This window comes from Dreissena polymorpha, chromosome 14 (assembly GCF_020536995.1).
Source record: "Dreissena polymorpha isolate Duluth1 chromosome 14, UMN_Dpol_1.0, whole genome shotgun sequence".
NCBI classification, from domain to species: Eukaryota; Metazoa; Mollusca; class Bivalvia; order Myida; family Dreissenidae; genus Dreissena; species Dreissena polymorpha.
Genome location: NC_068368.1, coordinates 70,465,503 through 70,486,099, shown reverse-complemented (window position 1 = coordinate 70,486,099; position 20,597 = coordinate 70,465,503). Strand labels below are relative to the sequence as shown.

At 36.7% G+C, this 20,597-nt stretch overlaps 2 protein-coding genes and 1 long non-coding RNA gene across 3 annotated transcripts in view; 1 reads left to right on the top strand and 2 right to left on the bottom strand.

Moving 5' to 3' along the window:
- LOC127858945 (lipoyl synthase, mitochondrial-like) overlaps window positions 1–266 on the bottom strand; it is a 30,801-nt gene extending 30,535 nt beyond the window's left edge. Inside the window, exon 1 of the mRNA XM_052396314.1 lies at window positions 118–266. Coding sequence (XP_052252274.1) covers window positions 118–180 — 63 coding nt within the window. The 5' untranslated portion in view covers window positions 181–266. The remainder of the gene's footprint in view (window positions 1–117) is intronic.
- Window positions 267–439: 173 nt separating this feature from the next.
- The window catches only part of LOC127858938 (uncharacterized), a 49,122-nt gene continuing 28,964 nt past the window's right edge, over window positions 440–20,597 (top strand). The window contains exon 1 of the mRNA XM_052396305.1: window positions 440–555. The gene's annotated coding sequence lies outside the window, so the exon portion shown is untranslated. The remainder of the gene's footprint in view (window positions 556–20,597) is intronic.
- Window positions 1,175–1,839, bottom strand: LOC127858952 (uncharacterized). The gene is made up of 2 exons (XR_008039207.1): window positions 1,676–1,839; window positions 1,175–1,414 (listed from the first exon to the last, which is right to left on the bottom strand). It is a non-coding gene; the product is annotated as an uncharacterized LOC127858952 (long non-coding RNA).

Genomic DNA, 20,597 nt, shown 5'->3' with positions numbered 1-20,597 from the left:
GATTCACAAAATTTCATGACATAACAATAACCAACCAAACTTTAAAGATATGTCCCTTGTATATATCAACGTAAACTAAATACTAATTAAAGCAGACATGATGAGCTATAACCATACCGAGATGACATCTTTTAAAATATGTATTGATGCCAGCCTTCTAGGATTCGCTATTTTCATCATGTTTTGCTAGTTTGTTTAGCTGTCAAATTTGAAGGTGAAGGTTACGAAAGTAGTTCTGATATTAGGTGTGATGTAGTGATACATAATTTCGTCATATTTTCTAACTCATATTTCAGTTTATTTGAGTCTGTATGTATATATAAATAAAATTGTCGAAATTTTCAAGACTTTCAATTTCATTTACATTTAACAATAGGAACTGGTAACGTTGTATTTTGTGTTCGGCAAAATAATCCTGTGTTGTTCGGCTGTTTCGGTTCGTCTGTTGTTGTTGTTGTATTCGTATCGGCGATTTGCACAAGGCTGTTTTTGCTCGCTAAAACGCATACGTTTCGATGTACCGAGAAGAATATGATGAATTTAAATATGCATCATGTAAGTTCGTCGTAGACTTATCATTTCAAAAGAATTGTCTTTGTGGTAATTTGAATAATCCTTATATTTTTGTTGATACTGAAAATTAATTGGTCGTCTGCTTCCATGCACAAGTCTCTTGCCACCTCTTATTATTTATGTAATCAATGCGTTCTCCAATATTTCCAAGATTACAGTTTCATTTTAGCTTGTGGGCAGATCTGTGTATGTCTTACAGTTTCATTTTAGCTTTGGGCAGATTGAAATTGCAATAACGATTTTTTACTCAAACTTTGAGTGTTTGCCTATTATCGTATAAGTATCCTCCAATTACCGTACGTCGACCGGTTAAGGAAACAAGTAAAAGAATTTCTGAATTTACGCAACAAAATGCAGCAATATACTATTTACCTTCAGAGATTTATTTAATTCCCGTTAAATCAATGTCAAAAATGATTATTTACAGCATGTTTTACTACGCAAAGCCGATAGTTCCATACACACTACAAGAACATTAACTCCGCGCGTTGTTTACCTTAAGTCGATACGTCACATCCAGGAAAGGGACAGCACTCTATTGGTAATGGATTAGGCCAACTTAACTTAAAACTTCGCTTCTCTGAACAATTTCAACACGAACTAAAACAGTAAATATATATTAAATATGTTTTCAATATTTTATAAATACAATTGAACAAGTTTCTTTCACTTTTCTTAAGAACAATTTTCACTCTTCTTTATCACAGCATGGGCATTGGGCACATAAATGTTGCACCTCTTCTGATGACTTTAATTTCTGTACAAACTGACAGGTGTACCCAGTGGTTGCAGGCTCTATTGTCACACTGTGCCCATTTTACAAAAGTCGTTTTAGATAAGCCTTAAAAGAAAACAAGTAAAAAAAATCACAACTAAGAAGAGGTCTGAAAACCAATTTAATAAAAAAAGCTTTGCCTTAAATTTACTACGATTTACTACTATTTCCGATATGAAGCGCTGTCAATAAAGTGTTATGTTAAGATCGTCTGCTTTACATTTCAATTTTTGTGGGAATTTAATAAATAGGACCAATAAAATGTATGGGGATATAGTTAAATTTGTGTAATTTTAATTAAATTTTTACTTTGAAATGCAATTTTACCTGTTTTTTCCTTATTTTGTTTTTATTTGTTTTTGTTTATAAGCGTAGTTATGTCACTTCATCGAAATACTCGGAGCGCTTGCGTGTGACGTCATCCAAATGGCCGCGTTCTTAATGTAAACAAAGTGGTCGAAATTAGGTCATGGTCGACTTACGGTAATCGTACGATACCTGTTATTGAACAGCACCTATTCTCGGACGTTTTGTTTTGGTTCTGTATGCACATGCGCAAAAGTGCGCATTACGTCACATTGATAAACAAATGGTCGCACATAAAGTCCATGACCTAATTGCCTACTTAGCTTGAAACAAATGCGCCGAAAACAGGTCAAAGGGATGCATTTATTGTTATTTATACCGTTTTATGTGTTTTTTGCTATTACTTTTTAATGCATTTATCAAAACGTGCATTTACACACCAAAAAGCATATTTCCGTTTGCAATTATAATTGCAGCAGATGCAGATTTTTTGGCCGAGTCCTGTTCACTTGATAGTCATGTGACTTTGTATATACTGGAGAAGTATTTATGAAGTGTCGGGTAATAGGTCATGTTTACATCGGCCGCCATTTTGTTTTGTCTGCTAGAGGTGACAATAACCAGAATCATTGTTATAACATACATGCCATAAATTTTCTGACCGATTCCGGGACATTGTGCTAAATTTTCCGGGACATTTGCCGATTTTCCGGGACATGTATACAAATAGCGATATATGAAGTCATACATGTATTTTTGGTACGCATTTTTTCGCGATATCCAATTAGTTAAATTACTTATGTAACTTACCTGGATTAAACAAATTTAACATCCATTTAAGATCAATGCACAAAAAACGTTATTTAAACAAGAAGAATAAATTATAATTAACATCGTAAATTGCTTAAGCAATTGACAAATTAAACATTTCTACATCTGTTACTAGATACAAGCCACGTGTTTTGCGTGTTTGAAAAGAGCACATGTATATAAACATGAGATAGTTCAGTGCTGATTTAATTTTCAGTCACTGTATACACTTAAAATGTGGACTGCGTGAAACACGGGTGATGAATTCAGACGTTGTCATGGGTGGCGCATTGTATGCGCTGAGCGTAAAGGCGTGTTGTTTGTCGCAATATGAGTGTAAATGAATCTGACACCGCGAAAATCCGGGTGAAACTGGATTTATTCATGAATGTGCATCGCGTAATCCTTTAAAACTACACAGCCATCAAATTTGAGCAAGCCAATTCACAACGAATTAACCCCTTTTGTTTGACTGTGATTACGAGACAATGGACAAGATAATAGGACCCCCCGTTAATTGATCAATTTTGACACGTAACGTTTTTGCCTAATCGGACAGGCATTGCTTTGGAGATGACGCAATATCAGTGGCAAGTACAGATTTGCATGCTAAGATAAGGAACATACAGGTTTTACTGAATACCGGGACATTTGACAAATTTCTGGGACTGCGGGACAGGGTATGCATTTCCGGGACTGCCTTATATGGTTATCTATTCTTGAAGGTTGTTTGCTGGAAAACTTTACAGATAAATCATTCAATGATTGAACTGTTTCATTTGAGTCATTTGTTAAAACAAAATGTTTGTGTCATTTTAACTGTTTCAATTTTAAGGAAATTTAACGTAATTTCTTAGGTGTTCAATAACTGGTTCGTCCACCATACAATCATCCAATCCCACTTTTACAGCTACCAGAGCTCACGCTGCTGCCAGACATTATCGCCAATGGCGATTATTTTTTTCAACTGGCTATGATTTCTTAAAATTGGCGAGAAAAAATGGCGATTATTTTATCTGACTTCATCAAAAAAAAAATTGCCTCTACAAGTTTTCCGGCAAGTGCAAAACGTGTGTAAATCGGGCCATCAAGCAGGAAAAATCGATAATGTGATTACTGTGTACACACTCGACCCTGTGTATAGTCATACATGGATACATGCGTCAATTAACTTATGCGACATCGTGGCCTAGAGCGTTTTTCTCAATCAATGTTAGACAGAAGTGATGTATTTTAGAAAACTTCTTTAATCTCCCTGTGCTTTACCAATTATCGGTAACTGTTAGATCTTCATTATTTTTTCGTCAATCATTATTTAATCGTCATTATTGAAAATCGCCCCGAATATTGTCGGCTTGTTTTGTATTTCACGTTGTTTTTTTCTGCAATTAGATTACGTTGAACATTGCTTAATGAAATAATTATTTAATGGCCATCAACTAATTAACCCCGTAATTACCACTATTTTTCATCACATTTTAAAAATACGTTTCTTATTGATTTTAATACTGAATGTTAAAATTGAGTGGACAAATCGTTTAACTGTTGTCGCTTGTTTTAATCGATTAGAAGCATGAATAGATTTTAAATTTAAATCTGTGCAATTGATGTATAAGTATAGGGGCTGCGGATCAACCTCACCATTAAACAAACAAAATGGAGTCGCGAAACTCGTGTTGCTATGTTAAAAAGATTTTTTAAAAACATAAAATAATTCCCATTTATTGCAATTTGCGATTACAATAGAGAAACAAAGATTTCTACAGCGTTTTTAGTCAGGGTCGTATAGTTGTATGTATGTAACTCAGGCCTTTTCTGCCCTATGCCACGGGTCTGAATATCGGCCCCATTTCCAATGCAAATCTGGTTATTTTTTTCCCAATTGTAAAAAAAATCCCAATTCCAAATTTTTTTTTTTTTTTTTTTTTAAACCTTTAAATATATCAGTTAACCTGATCCAGTGTAGAAAATAGAAAAATATTACATTAGTAAATTATCTGTTGCCTTTAATTTGTTTTAAAAACAGTAAAATATGTTCAATGATTATTTAAGACTTTCTATTTTCCCCAAAATCCGGCGTTTCGTGCGATTTTTTTCCCCTCAAAAAGGCCAGGCCTTTTCCCCAAAATCGGATTAAAAAACCTACACTTATCACACATATTTATAATATTTTGTAAAATTTTAATAATATGTTATCAAAGTAGTCGTTATTTACCAGTTAACGGCTTTTTTGAAATATAAGAAACACTATTTAAATGCGATTATTTTTCCCAATTGAGCCAGTTTTGGGATTAATTTTTTTCCCAAAATGGGGTTTTTCATGGCACGAAATTCCCAAAATTCCAGTGTGTTTTCGCAAAATGAAGCGGAAAAGGCCTGTTACTGTACGTCTGTAGCTGATGTCTGGTTTGTTAAAGTCACACCAACAACCTTGATTGTCTTCTTTCCAATGCAAATCTGGTTATTTTTTTCCCAATTGAAAAAAAAATCCCAATTCCCAAATTTTTTTTTTTTTTTTTTTAAACCTTTAAATATATCAGTTAACCTGATCCAGTGTAGAAAATAGAAAAATATTACATTATTAAATTATCTGTTGCCTTTAATTTGTTTTAAAAACAGTAAAATATGTTAAATGATTATTTAAGACTTTCCTTATTTTCCCCAAAATCCGGCGTTTTGTGCGATTTTTTTCCCCTCAAAAAAGGCCAGGCCCTTTCCCCAAAATCAGATTAAAAAACCTGCACTTATCACACATATTTATAATATTTTGAAAAATTTTAATAATATGTTATCAAAGTAGTCGTTATTTACCAGTTAACGGCTTCTTTGAAATATAAGAAACACTATTTACATGCGATTATTTTTCCCAATTGAGCCAGTTTTGGGATTAATTTTTTTCCCAAAATGGGGTTTTTCATGGCACGAAATTCCCAAAATTCCAGTGTGTTTTCCCAAAATGAAGCAGAAAAGGCCTGTAACTGTACGTCTGTAGCTGATGTCTGGTTTGTTAAAGTCACACCAACAACCTTGATTGTCTTCTTTAAGTCATGATAATAAATTCTAAGAAAATGACACCGACATAATTCTTGTTTTAAAGTGATATTATTCTTGTTTAAAAGTATACATGCAGGTAACTGAAGCTGATGTCTAGTTTGTTAAGTCATACCCACAACCTTGATAGTATAATTTCTATATTGTAAAGCCATGATACTTTATAAGAAAATGACACTGATATTATGCTTGTTTTTAGCTCACCTGAGCACAACATGCTCATGGTGAGCTTTTGTGATGGCCTTTTGTCTGTCGTCTGTCGTGCTTTGTCCGTTGTGCGACGTCAACATTTGCCTTGTTCACTCTCTAGAGGCCACATTTACCATCCAATCTTCATGAAATTTGGTCAGAAGATTGGTCTCAATGATATCTTGGATGATTTCGAAAATGGTTACGTTTGCTTGAAAAACATGGTTGCCAAGGGGCGGGGCATTTTTCCTTATATGGCTATATATGGCTTTAGTAAAATCTTGTTAACACTCTAGCCACGAGGCCACATTTATTGTCCGATCTTCATGAAACTTGGTCAGAAGATTCATCCCAATAATATCTTGGATGAGTTAAAAAATTATGCTGGTTGGTTGAAAAAAATGGCTGCCATGGGGCGGGGCATTTTTCCTTATTAGGCTATAGTAAAACCTTGTTAACACTCTAGAGGCCTCATTTATTTTCCGATCTTCATAAAACTTTGTCAGAAGATTGTCCTAATGATATCTTAGATGAGTTCGAAAATGGTATCCGTTGCTTAAAAAACATGGCCACTAGGGGGCGGGGCATTTTTCCTAATATGGCTATATATATGCTTTTTGAAACTTTGTTAACACTCTAGAGGCCACATTTATTGTCCGATCATCATGAAACTTGGTCAGATGATGTGTCCCAATGATGTCTTGGATGAGTGTGAAAATGGTTCCAGTTGGTGGAAATCATGGCCGCCAAGGGGTTGTGGCATTTTTCCTTATATAGCTATAGTTAAACCTTGTTAACACTCTAGAAGCCATATTTCGTGTACGATCATCATGAAACTTTGTCAGAAGATTTGTCCCAATGATATTTTGGACAAGTTCGAAAATGGCTCCAGTTGCTTGAATAACATGGCCACCAGTGGGCGGGCATTTTTATGCCCCCCTTCGAAGAAGAGGGGGTATATTGCTTTGCTCATGTCGGTCGGTCGGTCTGTCGGTCAGTCTGTCCGTTCACCCGGTGGTTGTCAGACGATAACTCAAGAACGCTTGTGCCTAGGATCATGAAACTTCATATGTACATTGATCATGACTAGCAGATGACCCCTATTGATTTTGAGGTCACTAGGTCAAAGGTCAAGGTCACGGTGACTCGAAATAGTAAAATGGTTTTTTGAATGATAATTTAAGAATGCATACGCGGCCAACAGGGCACACTCTGAACAATATTACTGAAGCAACTGGTATGTAATCCTAAATCTATAATTATCAGTCCAATGAAACATCATCCTTTTAGTAAAATACAGTGGATCAGTAAAAATATTATCAGAATATGAGATTTTTTTGTATATTTTGTATATTAAATATTGTGTTAATGTTTAATTTTGTTGATTAATATAAATATAAGCAGGACAGGGGAGGTAATACACTAAAGGGGAAACAAATGCAATAAGTTTAAATTTATTGTTACAGATTTGCCTCCCTTGTTATATATTTAAATTTTACCAAATGTAAGGCTAACTGCATTTTTGTAATGCATACTACTACTACTACTACTACTACAACTACTACTACTACTACTTCTACTACTTCTACTACAACTACTACTACTACTCTACTACTACTACTACTACTACTACTACTACTACTACTACTACTACTACTACTACTACTACTACTACTACTTCTACTTACTACTACTACTACTACTACTATTTCTTCCACCACCACCACCACCACCACCACCACCACCACCACCACCACCACCACCACCACCACCACCACCACCACCACCACCACCACCACCACCACCCACCACCACCACCACCACCACCACCACCACCACCACCACCACCACCACCACCACCACCACCACCACCCACCACCCACCACCACCACCACCACCACCACCACCACCGACAAAAAACGTATTCAGTGACAAAAAACGTATTCACACAATGGCTGCTACTACAATTTATAGCCCATATAGGGGGGCATGCATGTTTTACAAACAGCCCTTGTTCCTTATATGGACTTGTGAATCTTCATGAAAATTTGTCAGTTTATTTGTTTAAATGATATCTAGGATGTGTATGAAAATGGTTCTGGTCTGTTGAAAAACATGGCTGCCAGGGTGTTCACTAGTCATGAAAGTTGGTAAGAATATTTTGTTCTATTGACATCAAGGGCTGCACAGAAAAGGTCAGTTCCTTTGAATCTCAGGTGAGCGACTTTGGGCCTTTCAGGCCCTCTTGTTTCTTTTGCCTTCAGTTCTCTTTTGCGGAAAAGTCCGCGTCTGTTTTGGCAATTTTTTTTAAAGGAAAAAATGATGGCCATTATTTTCTGAAGGCCAGTGTGAGCACTGAGCTACTGACCCTCTGGGTCGCAGGTAGTTGTAAATGCAACTGGTTCTGAGGTTTTTATGCAAAGTCTACCGCCTGAAATCCAGGCGGCCCTTTGATAGGTAAATTGAGCAACATTAAATATTTTCTGGCATAAATTAACACAAACCGATACTTAATTTATCCTTAATGCTCAAATTAAAGCAACAATCTGGATGAGGTGTGTTGGCATAATAATGATATTAATCCAAGTTTCAAACACCTCAACTGGTCAAGAAATATGTAAGTTTTTGCAATGGAAAACGCTGATTTTTCCGAATTTGAAAATATGCTGATGTATACATCAACTATCTTTCGAATCCTGGGCAAGACATATCTCGTGTGTAATCAACCAAGGGGTCTAAACAAACTGTCACCTGAACCTCCGTAAGATAGATTGAATTGTTAATTTAAAACTTTGGCTTTCAGTTTCATCCAATCTTCACCAAACTTGGTCAGAAGTTGTATCTAGACAATATCTAGGTCAACTTCGAATATGGGTCATACAGGGTCAAAAACTAGGTCATGGGGTCACTTAGTGCAATTTGCAAGCATTTAGCACGGTGTCCGCTCTCTAATTGAAGAAGTTTTCATCCGATCGTCACCAAATTTGGTCAGAGGTTGTGTCTAGATGATATCTAGGTCAAGCTCAAATATGGGTCATGCCGGGTCAAAAAAAAAGGTCACATGGTTACTTAGTGCGTTTACAACAATCACCATTGTGTCTTCTACCCAAGGCCATTAGTTGTGATATCATGCTACACTTGTTTCGCCCGTTTTCGTTTGTGCTTTCCATGATTTTGAGGAAATTGACAGTCGGCATTTTATTTACGGGTATTTTTTTCATACTTCATATATGCAATTCATCGTATGCACTTTGCAAAACCTTCAAACAGGCGTATCTTTTGACAGTTTGGCACTCTTGTTTCAATGCTGTAATGGTCAATTCATAACTACCTGCTTTCGGTATAATTAAGTTTTTGTTTTGAGTACTTCTTCACAAAAGACATGCAATTTGATGTTGATTTTATAAGATATTGTATATTTTGTATATTGTATTTTGGCCTCTATGCGGAAGAACTCTGAGCTGTACATGCCCCATTCTTTTAAATTATTTAACACCTTTTCAATTTTTATGATCTGTCCCCTATAAGCATTTTTAGCTAACCTGAGCGATAGCTCGAGGTGAGCTATTGTGATCACTCAGCGTCCGGCGTCCGTCCGTCCGTCTGTAAACAATTTGTAAACATCTTCTTCTACTAAACCATTGAGCCAATTTCAACTAAATTTCATGTGGAGCATCCCTAGGTCATGGGACAAAAGAATTGTTAAAAAAAATTTGATCACATAACCAAGATGGCCGCCATGACCATATATGGTAAAAACCTTAAAAAATCTTCTTGTCAGAAACTGCTCATCAGATTTTCAAAAAATTTCACAGGGATGACCTTTGAAGGCTCCCCTGAAAAAGTTGTTCAAAGAAATTTGATTCGTCAAAAAACATGGCCGCAGGAGCTCGTTGAACTTTGCATGTTTATTCGTTTTTGCCTATTTTGTGAAAACGTTCAAAAAACTTCCACATTTTTTGTCCGATCCTTTCCAAATTTGCACAGTGTCTTTATATCAATGAGGACACGAACCCTACAAAAAATGAGCATTATTGGTCCATGAAGTACAGAATTACCTCCCCTTGAATTGAGAAAATGGTGTTTATGCAATAAAGTCCAAATTATTCATCCAATTCTTTCCAAACTTGTAAGGATTTAGCATGGTTCAAACAAGGGAAACAACTACGGTTTATGCATGTTTTTTTATTACAGATTTGCCTCCCTTTAATTCATTAAAAATCTCATTTTACAGCAGAGATTCCAAATCTGACCTGTAAATGAGCCCCATATTTACTGCCGGTGCTTTGTTACCTTTTCCCATTTGATCATTCTTAAGTATTGGTCTTGTAATGCTGCTACTGCTACTGCTACTACTACTACTACTTCTACTACTACTACTACTACTACTACTACTACTACTACTACTACTACTACTACTTCTACTACTACTACTACTACTACTACTTCTACTACTACTACCACTACTACTACTACTACTACTACTACTACTACTACTACTACTACTACTACTACTACTACTACTACTACTACTACTACTACTACTACTAGTAGTACTACTACTACTAGTACTACTACTACCACCACCACCACCACCACCACCACGTCTACTATTACTACTTCTACTACTACTGCCACTACTACTACTACTTTTACCACTACTACTACTACTACTACTACCACTACTACTACCTACTACTACTACTACTACTACTACTACTACTACTACTACTACTTCTACTACTACTTCTACTACTACTACTACTACTACTACTACTACTACTTCTACTACTACTACTACTACTACTACTACTACTACTACTACTACTACTACTACTACTACAACTACTATAACTACTACTACTACTACTACTACTACTACTACTACTACTACTACTACTACTACTATAACTACTACTACTACTACTACTACTACACCACCACCACCATTCACAGTGACAAAAAAGGTATTCACACAATGGCTGCTACTACAACTTATAGCCCATATAGGGGGGCATGCATGTTTTACAAACAGCCCTTGTTTCTATGGGATTTTAACCACAACTGTTCATGTTTATCCCCGACACATATTTTTAGGTCACCTGTCATGAAGTGACACGGTGAGCTTATGTGATCGTGTGATATCCGGCGTCCGTTGTGCGTGCCTGCGTGTGTCCGTGCGTCCGTCCGTCAACAATTTGTTTGTGTAGACAGTAGAGGTCACAGTTTGCATCCAATCTTGATGAAATTTGGTCAAAATGTTTATCTTGATGAAATCCGGTTTGGGATTGTATTTGGGTCATCTGGGGTCAAAAACAAGGTCACTAGGTCAAATAATAGAACAACCTTCTGTTGACAATAGAGGTCACAGTTTTCATCCAATCTTTATGAGATTTGGTCAGAATGTTTATCTTGATGAAATCTGGGTTGTGATTTTATTTGGGTCATCTGGGGTCAAAAACTAGGTCACTAGGTTAAATAATTGAAAACCCTTGTGTAGACATTAGAGATCACAGTTTTCATCCAACCTTTATGAAATTTTGTCAGATTTCTTGATGAAATCTGGGTGGGATTGTATTTGGGTCATCTGGGGTAAAAATCTAGGTCAAATAAATAGAAAAACCTTGTGTTGACAATAGAGGTCACAGTTTTCATCCAATATTTATGAACTGTGGTCAGAATGTTTATCTTGATGAAATCTGGATTGGGATTGTATTTGGGTCATCTAGAGTCAGGAACTAGGTCACTAGGTCAAATCATAGAAAAACATTGTGTAGACAATAGAGGTCATAGTTTTCATCTGATCTTAATGAGTCAGGTGAGCGATTCAGGGCCATCATGGCCCTCTTGTTTGTGATGAAAATTTATATTGTGTATGGCCGGGGGGGGGGGCAGGTTATTTACTAATTTTAAGGCAATTAATGTCTGGGGAATGGCGAAGGCAAAAATTGGTCAGGGTGGGATTCCTGCAGGTAACATTTAACCTAGAGTTTAAAATCTGTAATTCATATGCACATTCAATTGTATATTAACACATCAGGGTTAACTCCAGGCAATTTGACACAGCTGCTCCATTGAACATCAACTTCCTATAAATATCCGAAGGAGTGCAACTAATAAATGACATTTTGGCCTATCTGCTTGACAGTACATGCAGAAGTTGGCTAGGTAACTAAATTAATGACTTGTGATAAGGCCACGCCATTTAATCATTGTTTTTGAAAACATAAGGGCACACCATGAAATTTGTATGTCCCCCACCACTATAGTGGGGGACATATTGTTTTTGCCCTGTCTGTTGGTTGGTTTGTTTGTTTGTTTGTTTGTTTGCTCCAACTTTAACATTTTGCCATAACTTTTGCAATATTGAAGATAGATACTTGATATTTGGCATGCATGTGTATCTCATGGAGCTGCACATTTTGCGTGGTGAAAGGTCAAGGTCATCCTTCAAGGTCAAAGGTCAAATATATGGGTCAAAACGGCTCATTTAATGTACACTTTTGCAGTATTTTTAATATTCAAGATAGCAACTTGATATTTGGGATGCATGTGTATCTCATGGAGCTGCACAATTTGAGTGGTGAAAGGTCAAGGTCAAGGTCATCCTTCAAGGTCAGCTGTCAAATATATGTGGCCAAAATCGCTCATTTTATGAGTACTTTTGCAATATTGAAGAAAGCAACTTGATATTTGGCATGCATGTGTATCTCATGGAGCTGCACATTTTTAGTGGTGAAAGGTCAAGGTCATCCTTCAAGGTCAGAGGTCAAATATATGTGGCCCAAATCGCTAATTTTATGAATACTTTTGCAATATTGAAGATAGCAACTTGATATTTGGCATGCATGTGTATCTCATGGAGCTGCACATTTTTAGTGGTGAAAGGTCAAGGTCATCCTTCAAGGTCAGAGGTCAAATATATGTGGCCCAAATCGCTAATTTTATGAATACTTTTGCAATATTGAAGATAGCAACTTGATATTTGGCATGCATGTGTATCTCATGGAGCTGCACATTTTTAGTGGTGAAAGGTCAAGGTCATCCTTCAAGGTCAAATATATGGGTCAAAATTGCTCATGTAATGTCACTTCTGCAATATTGAAGCTAGCAATTTTATATTTGAAATGCATGTGCATCTCATTGAATGGTGAATGGTCAAGGTCAAGGTCATTCTACAAGGTCAAACATCATATAGGGGGACATTGTGTTTCACAAACACATCTTGTTAATACACTAATAGTCTATGAATATTTAAAACACTGTTATTAAAGCACTGTTGCAGTGTACGAAGCCCTTTGTAGCTTAACATTATCTTGTTTGCTGTTTCTTGCATATATAAATATCAAATGCATGCCTGTGTGTTATTACATCAAACATGTGTTCATTATATGATGTTAATTGCTCAAATGCATTTGTCATTTTTTAACTGCCATTTATTTTTAACTTAAACCTTTCCTTTAAATTGGGCTTAATTAGCATGCAACAAGCATTGAAGGATTGTAGAAAGACAGCCCAAAGCCTTATATGGAAAAATTCAGACATGGCGAAAGACCGTCACATTTTGCAGGCCAGACTTGCCTACCAGGAGAAACAATTCACAGGCCAGTTGAAATTTTTACAGGCCTCAATTTTAAGTGTTTGACTGGTTAGTGCATAGTCTCGGCATGGCAAAGTAAATTCATAAAAGGGCAAACTGAACATTAGCATTGGTTCTTCTTGAATGCTCTGAGCTTTTATGAGTACATATTTACAGCTCAGAGGGTCAATAGCTGGGAGTTGTATTATTGCAACTAAAATAAGCATGAAAACTTGATTTGGGGAAATAAATTAAGGGTGTTAGTTTTAGTTTGTGGATATATTAACGCTTTAAACATATATACTTGAGTGTTGTCAATGTATTTAGCTAAGAGACATTAATATATTAAATAAGTTTACCTTTACATATCCATTTCACTAACATGCCATTACAGTAAACTGTTTAGAGTGGCAAACATATTAAAGCAGTATATGCACATGAATCTGATTAAACACAGATCCACTTGCATATAAATCAAATCATGTTTATTTTTTATTTTGCATTTTGGAACGATAATCCTGTAACTGTAAGATGTATTTTTCTTTGCGAGTAGACTGCATTCCAATTTTCAAACACTTGTTCTGTGACATTCAGTTCATACATTTCCAAAAAAAAAGAGTTTTATTTGTATCTAAAACATATGCTCCATCGTACTTTTCATTAATCCATACTAATTATATGATGTCCGTTGTAAATTCGAAAGTCATTTGTCCTCGCTGAGCATCGTTATTTCTTCTTTCCGACTTCTTTCGCGAACCAATAGTTAAGGATGATGTCGTTTGGCCATTTTGACGGAACACCGCCGATCGCGATGCTGGTTATAGACGCTTGCATTACTGTCTATTCTGGGGCATATGAAATTCCAACCATCGGAGCGACCTAGATCGGTCAGGGGCGATAATAATGGACAGGGATATAAATGCGCACGAATAAATATTGCAGTCGGCTCTTTTATGATCGGCAAAAAAAACAAAAATAAAAAAAAATACGTTTTCAGAAATCGCAATGCAATTTTTTGGGTCGGGGGGTAAAAAGTGGGTCGGTCGGTAAAGGGCAAACAAACTTAATTTTAATTTAGGCCTAATTGGTATGCTCTCAAACAAAGGCCAATCAAACACATAACTAAGGTGTGGGAGGGTATTATGCAACAAAAATAATATGAACAAAATGGTGTACACATTTTTAGCTCCACTGGCCAGAGGCCAGCGGGGCTTATGTCATGGTCCTGTGTCCGTCGTGCGTGCGTTAAGTTTTCCTTAAAACATCTTCTCCTTAACTACTGGTCCAATTTTGATGAAATTTCTCAGGAAAGTTCCTGGGGTGAACCTCTTTCAAATTTGTTCAAATTTTGCCCCTGGGGTAATTTGACCCTGCCTTGGGGGTCACAAAAATAAAAATTTGCTTATATAAGTCTTATTTTGTTAAAACTTTCAAAATCTTCTCTTCCATAACCATTAGGCCTAGGGCTTTCAAATTTGGTATGTAGAGACATCTAATAGTCCTCTACCAAATTTCTTCAAATTATGCCCCTGGGGTCAAATTTGACCCTGCCCGGGGGGGTCACAAAATTAAACATATGCAGTGTTCATTCTAGAAATCGAAAAGTAGGGGGGAATTTCCCCCGTACTTTGAAAAATAGGGGGGATTTTTCACAAATGGGGGGGAATTGATCAAGTACCATTTATATGTTTTCATTTTCGTTTTAATGTTTATTTGTTTTAACTTCTACATTACTTAAAACAGTCAAGTCAGTGAAATACCATTGTAACTGCTGTTAAATATAACTGCACTTTCCATAGTATATTGCTGACTTAAATAAAAACGACGTATCGACGTGTCTTGCCAGCGTTGATGTTCGGAAATTCGTGCAACCAGTGGTGAATGTGTTAGAAAGTTTGTTTTCAATGCAGAAACTGCAAAGCATTTCACCCTTTTCATTTTGAGTTAGCCAGGGCCAGTCATTTTTCCATGAACTTCGGAAATGGGATAGTTTTAATTTTTTCGACGAACTAGGCTCGGATTCGCTGTTTTGTTTCTCATTTGTTTCGGATTCTGGCGTAATGGATTGGGAATCGACACCAACCTCCTTCCTTGCCGGTTTTGTAAAAAAATCTGTTATCCGCTTCTTCGACATGATATATGACATATACAAAAACAATCGTCTGCTTTTCTTCCTTAATCATTCACGAGTCGCATCCCTTTATTTTTTAAACGAAATTTCTTATTTTTTAATTAACCCAAGTATCATTTTAAACAAAAATTCTTTAAAGTTTATTAACCCGTGAATCGAAGAGTTAATTCCCTTTGATTTCCGGTGTTTTTCTCAATAAATACGCGAAGCAGAATTTAACAGTTTAAAAAACCCGTAACGGATATCGAGTGCGCGAATTTTCTCGCACACATGCTGCAGATGTGCGCGATCTTTGAAAAAATAGCGCAAATCGCGCAATCGCGCGGTCTAGAATGAACACTGCATATGCTTATATAAGGCCTATTTTGTGAAAACTTTCAAAATTCTCTCGTCCATAACCATTCAGCCTAGGGCTATCAAATTTGTAATGTAGAGACATCTAATAGTCCTCTACCAAATTTCTTCAAATTATGCCCCTGAGGTCAAATTTGACCCTGCCCCGAGGGTAAAAAAATTGAACATATGCTTATATAAGGCCTATTTTGTGAAAACTTTCACAATTTTCTCATCCATAACCTTTGGGCCTAGGGCTATCAAATTTGGTATGTAGAGACAACAAATAGTCCTCTAACAAATTTCTTCAAATTATGCCCCTGGGGTCAAATTTGACCCTGCCCTGGGGGTCACAAAATTGAACAAATGCTTATATAAGGCCTATTTTGTGAAAACTTTCAAAATTTTCTTATCCATAACCATTGGGTCTAGGGCTATCAAATTTGGTATGTAGAGACACCTAATAGTCCTCTACCAAATTTCTTCAAATTATGCCCATGGGGTCAAATTTGACCCTGCCCCAGGGGTAACAATGTTGAACATATGCTTATAAAAGGACTATTTTGTGAAAACTTTCAAAATCTTCCTGTCCATAACCATTAGGTCTAGGTCTATCAAATTTGGTATGTAGAGACATCTAAAAGTCCTCTACCAAATTTCTTCAAATTATGCCCCTGGGGTCAAATTTGACCCTGCCTCAGGGGTCACAAAATTGAACATATGCTTATATAAGGCCTATTTTGTGAAAACTTTAAAAATCTTAGCGTCCATAACCATTGGGCTTAGGGCTATCAAATTTCGTATGTAGAGACATCTAATAGTCCTCTACCAAATTTCTTCAAATTATGCCCATGGGGTCAAATTTGACCCTGCCTAGGGGGTCACAAAATTGAACATATGCTTATATAAGGCCTTTTTTGTGAAAACTTTCAAAATGTTCTCGTCCATAACCATTGGGCCTAGGGCTAATAAATTTGGTATGTAGAGACATCTAATAGTCCTCTTCCAAATTTCTTCAAATTATGCCCCTGGTGTCAAATTTGACCCTGCCCTGGGGGTAACAAAATTGAACATATGCTTATATAGGGTCTATTTTGTGAAATTTTTCAAAATTTACTTGTCCATAACCATTGGGCCTAGGGCTACCAAATTTAGTATGTAGTGACATCTTATAGTCTTCTACCAAGTTTTTTCAAATTATTCCCCTGGGGTCAAGTTTGACCCTGCCCCGATGGTCACAAAATTGAACATAATTATGCTTATATAAGGCCTATTTTTTGAAAACTTTCAACATTTTCTTGTCCATAACTGTATGGCATAGGGCTACCAAATTTGGTATGAAGTGACATGTAATAGTTCTCTTCTTAGTTTGTTCAAATTAGGCCCCTGGGGTCAAATTTGAAACTGCCCGGGGGTCACAAAATTGAATAAACGCTTATAAAGCGCCTATTTTGTGAAATCTTTAAAAAAAATCTTCTTGTCGAAAACAATTAAGACCATGGTTACCAAATTTGTTATGCAGTATCATTTTATAGTCCTCTACCAAGTTTGTTCAAATTATTCCCTTTGGGTCAAATTTGACCCTGACCCGCGGGTCACAAAATTGAACATTATATACGCTTATATCTTGCTTATTTTGTGAAAACTTTAAAAATATTCTTGTCCTTAACTCAAGGACCTAGGGCTACCATATTTTGTATGTACATGTAGTGAGATATAGTAGTCCTCTACAAAGTTTGCTCAAATTATGCCCCTGGGGTTAAATTTGACCAAGCCCAGGGGGTCACACAAGTGTACATGTGCTTAAATAGGGCCTATATTTAAGTATTTGCACATATAGAGAATATTTGTTTCAAACTTTTTTCAGCAGTGGAGCGATTCAGGGCCATCATGGCCCTCTTGTTATTAGCTCACATTAGCAATGTGCTCATGGTGAGCTTTTGTGATCGCCTTTTGTCCGTCGTGCGTTGTGCGGCGTCAACATTTGACTTGTTAACTCTCTAGAGGCCACATTTATTGTCCAATCTTCATGTTATTTGGTCAGAAGATTGGTCTCAATGATATCTTGGATGAGTTCGAAAATGGTAACGTTTGCTTGAAAAACATGGCTGCCAAGGGTCGTGGCATTTTTCCTTATATGGCTATATATGGCAATAGTAAAATCTTGTTAACACTCTAGAGGCCACATTTATTGTCTGATCGTCTTGAAACTTGGTCAGAAGATTTATCCTAATAATACCTTGGACGAGTTCGAAAATGATGCTGGTTGGTTGAAAAACATTTCTCCTTATATGGCTGTAGTAAAGCCTTGTTAACACTCTAGAGGCCACATTTATTTTCTGATCTTCATGAAACTTGCTCAGAAGATTTGTCCCACTGATATCTTGAATAAGTTGAAAAATGGTAACCTTTTCTTGAAAAACATGGCTGCCAAGGGGCGGGGCATTTTTCCTTATATGGCTATAGTAAAATCTTGTTAACACTCTTGAGGCCACATTTATTGTCCAATCTTAATGAAACTTGGTCAGAAGATTCATTCCAATATTAGCTTGGATGAGTTTGAAAATGATGCCGGTTGGTTGAAAAACATGGCCGCCAGGGGGCGGGGCATTTTTCCTTATATGGCTATGGTAAAACCTTGTTAACACTCTAGAGGCCACATTTATTGTCCAATCTTGATGAAATATGGTCAGAAGATTTGTCTTTATAATATCTTGGATGAGTTTGAAAATGGTTACGTTTGCATGAAAAACATGGCCGCCAAGGGGCGGGGCATTTTTCCTTATATGGCTATATAAGGCTATAGTAAAATCTTGTTAACACTCTAGAGGCCACATTTATAGTCCAATCTTCATGAAACTTGGTCAGAAGATTCATCCTAATAATATCTTGGAGGAGTTCAAAAATGATGCCGGTTGGTTGAAAAACATGGCCACCACGGGTGCGGGGCTATTTTCCTTATATGGCAATAGTAAAACCTTGTTAACACTCTAGAGGTCACATTCATTTTCCGATCATCATGAAACTTGGTCAGAAGATTTGTCCCAATGATATCTTGGATGAGTTCGAAAATGGTTTTGGTTGCTTTAAAAACATGGCCACAAGGGGCTGGGCATTTTTCCTTATATGGCAATATATGGCTATAGTAAAACCTTGTTAACACTCTAGAGGCCACATTTAGTGTCCAATCTTCATGAAATTTGGTCAGAAGATTGGTCTCAATGATATCTTGGATGAGTTCGAAAATAATTATGTTTGCTTGAAAAAAATTGCTTCCAAGGAGTGGGGCATTTTTCCTTATATGGTTATAGTAAAATCTTGTTAACACTCTAGAGGCCACATTTACTGTCCGATCGTCATGAAACTTGGTCAGAAGATTTATCCCGATAATATCTTTGAACGAGTTCAAAAATGATGCTGGTTGTTTCAAAAACATGGCTGCCAGGGGTAGGGCATTTTTCCTGATATGGCTATAGTAAAACTTTGTTAACACTCTAGAGGCCACATTTTCCGATCTTCGTGAAGCTTGGTCAGAAGATTTGTCCCAATAATATCTTGTTATCTCAGGTGAGCGACTTTGGGCCTTTCAGGCCCTCTTGTGTAAAGAAGGACATAAGGTACCGATATATGCATTCATAGTATAGATAACAGTGTTGTTGTGTTGTTGAATTCTCATTGAAATGTGCCAATCATCCAGACTTGTTTGAATTACATTCAGGACAATTGCTCCTACAGACAATCTTTCCTACGCTTATTTTGACAAGGCGGATGTTCGCTCCTAGGTTGTTTTGAAAACCCGAATGTCTGCCTTGTCAAAATTAGCGTATGAGCGATTGATTGTCTGTGGGAGCAAGTGTCTGGATACCGTTTGCATCCCACTATTTTTGTCTATATTTTATATGCCCCTTTAAACCTCATAACGTTTTCTAGAGTTGACTTATACAAAATTATTTTGATTGTTTTTGGAAATAGTTAACCAAAATCTCTTTTTTTATGTCCCCCACTACTATAGTGGGGGACATATTTTTTTGCCCAGTCTGTTGGTTTGTTTTTGTGTTTGTTTGTTGTGCCAACTTTAACATTTGCAATAACTTTTGCAATATTGAAGATAGCAACTTGATATTTGGCATGCATGTGTATCTCATGGAGCTGCACATTTTGAGTGGTTAAAAGGTCAAGGTCATCCTTCAAGGTCAAAGGTCAAATATATAGCTTCAAAGTGGCGCAAAAGGCAACAAACACATATCTTGTTGCAAGTTAAATTTCTAATCCTTGCAAATTTAAAGTTCCAATATTTTACTGCTGTTTTTATGCCCCCCTTGAAGAAAAGGGGGTATATTGTTTTGCTCATGTTGGTCCGTCCGTATGTCCGTCCGTCCACCAGATGGTTTCCGGATATTAACTCAAGAACGCTTAGGCCTAGGATCATGAAACTTCATAGGTACATTGATCATGACTCGCAAATGACCCCTAATGATTTTGAGGTCACTAGGTCAAAGGTCAAGGTCACGGTGACCCGAAATAGTTTAATGGTTTCCGGATGATAACTCAAGAACGCTTATGCCTTGGATCATGAAACTTCATAGGTACATTGATCACGACTCGCAGATAGATCACTAGGTCAAAGGTCAAAGTCACGGTGACCCGAAATGGTAAAATGGTTTCCGGATGATAACTCAAGAACGCTTATGACTAGGATCATGAAACTTCATAGGTACATTGATAATGACTGGCAGATGAACCCTAATGATTTTCAGGTCACTAGGTCAAAGGTCAAGGTCACAGTGACTCAACTTAAAAAATGGTTTCCGGATGATAACTCAAGAATGCTTACGCTTAGGATCATAAAA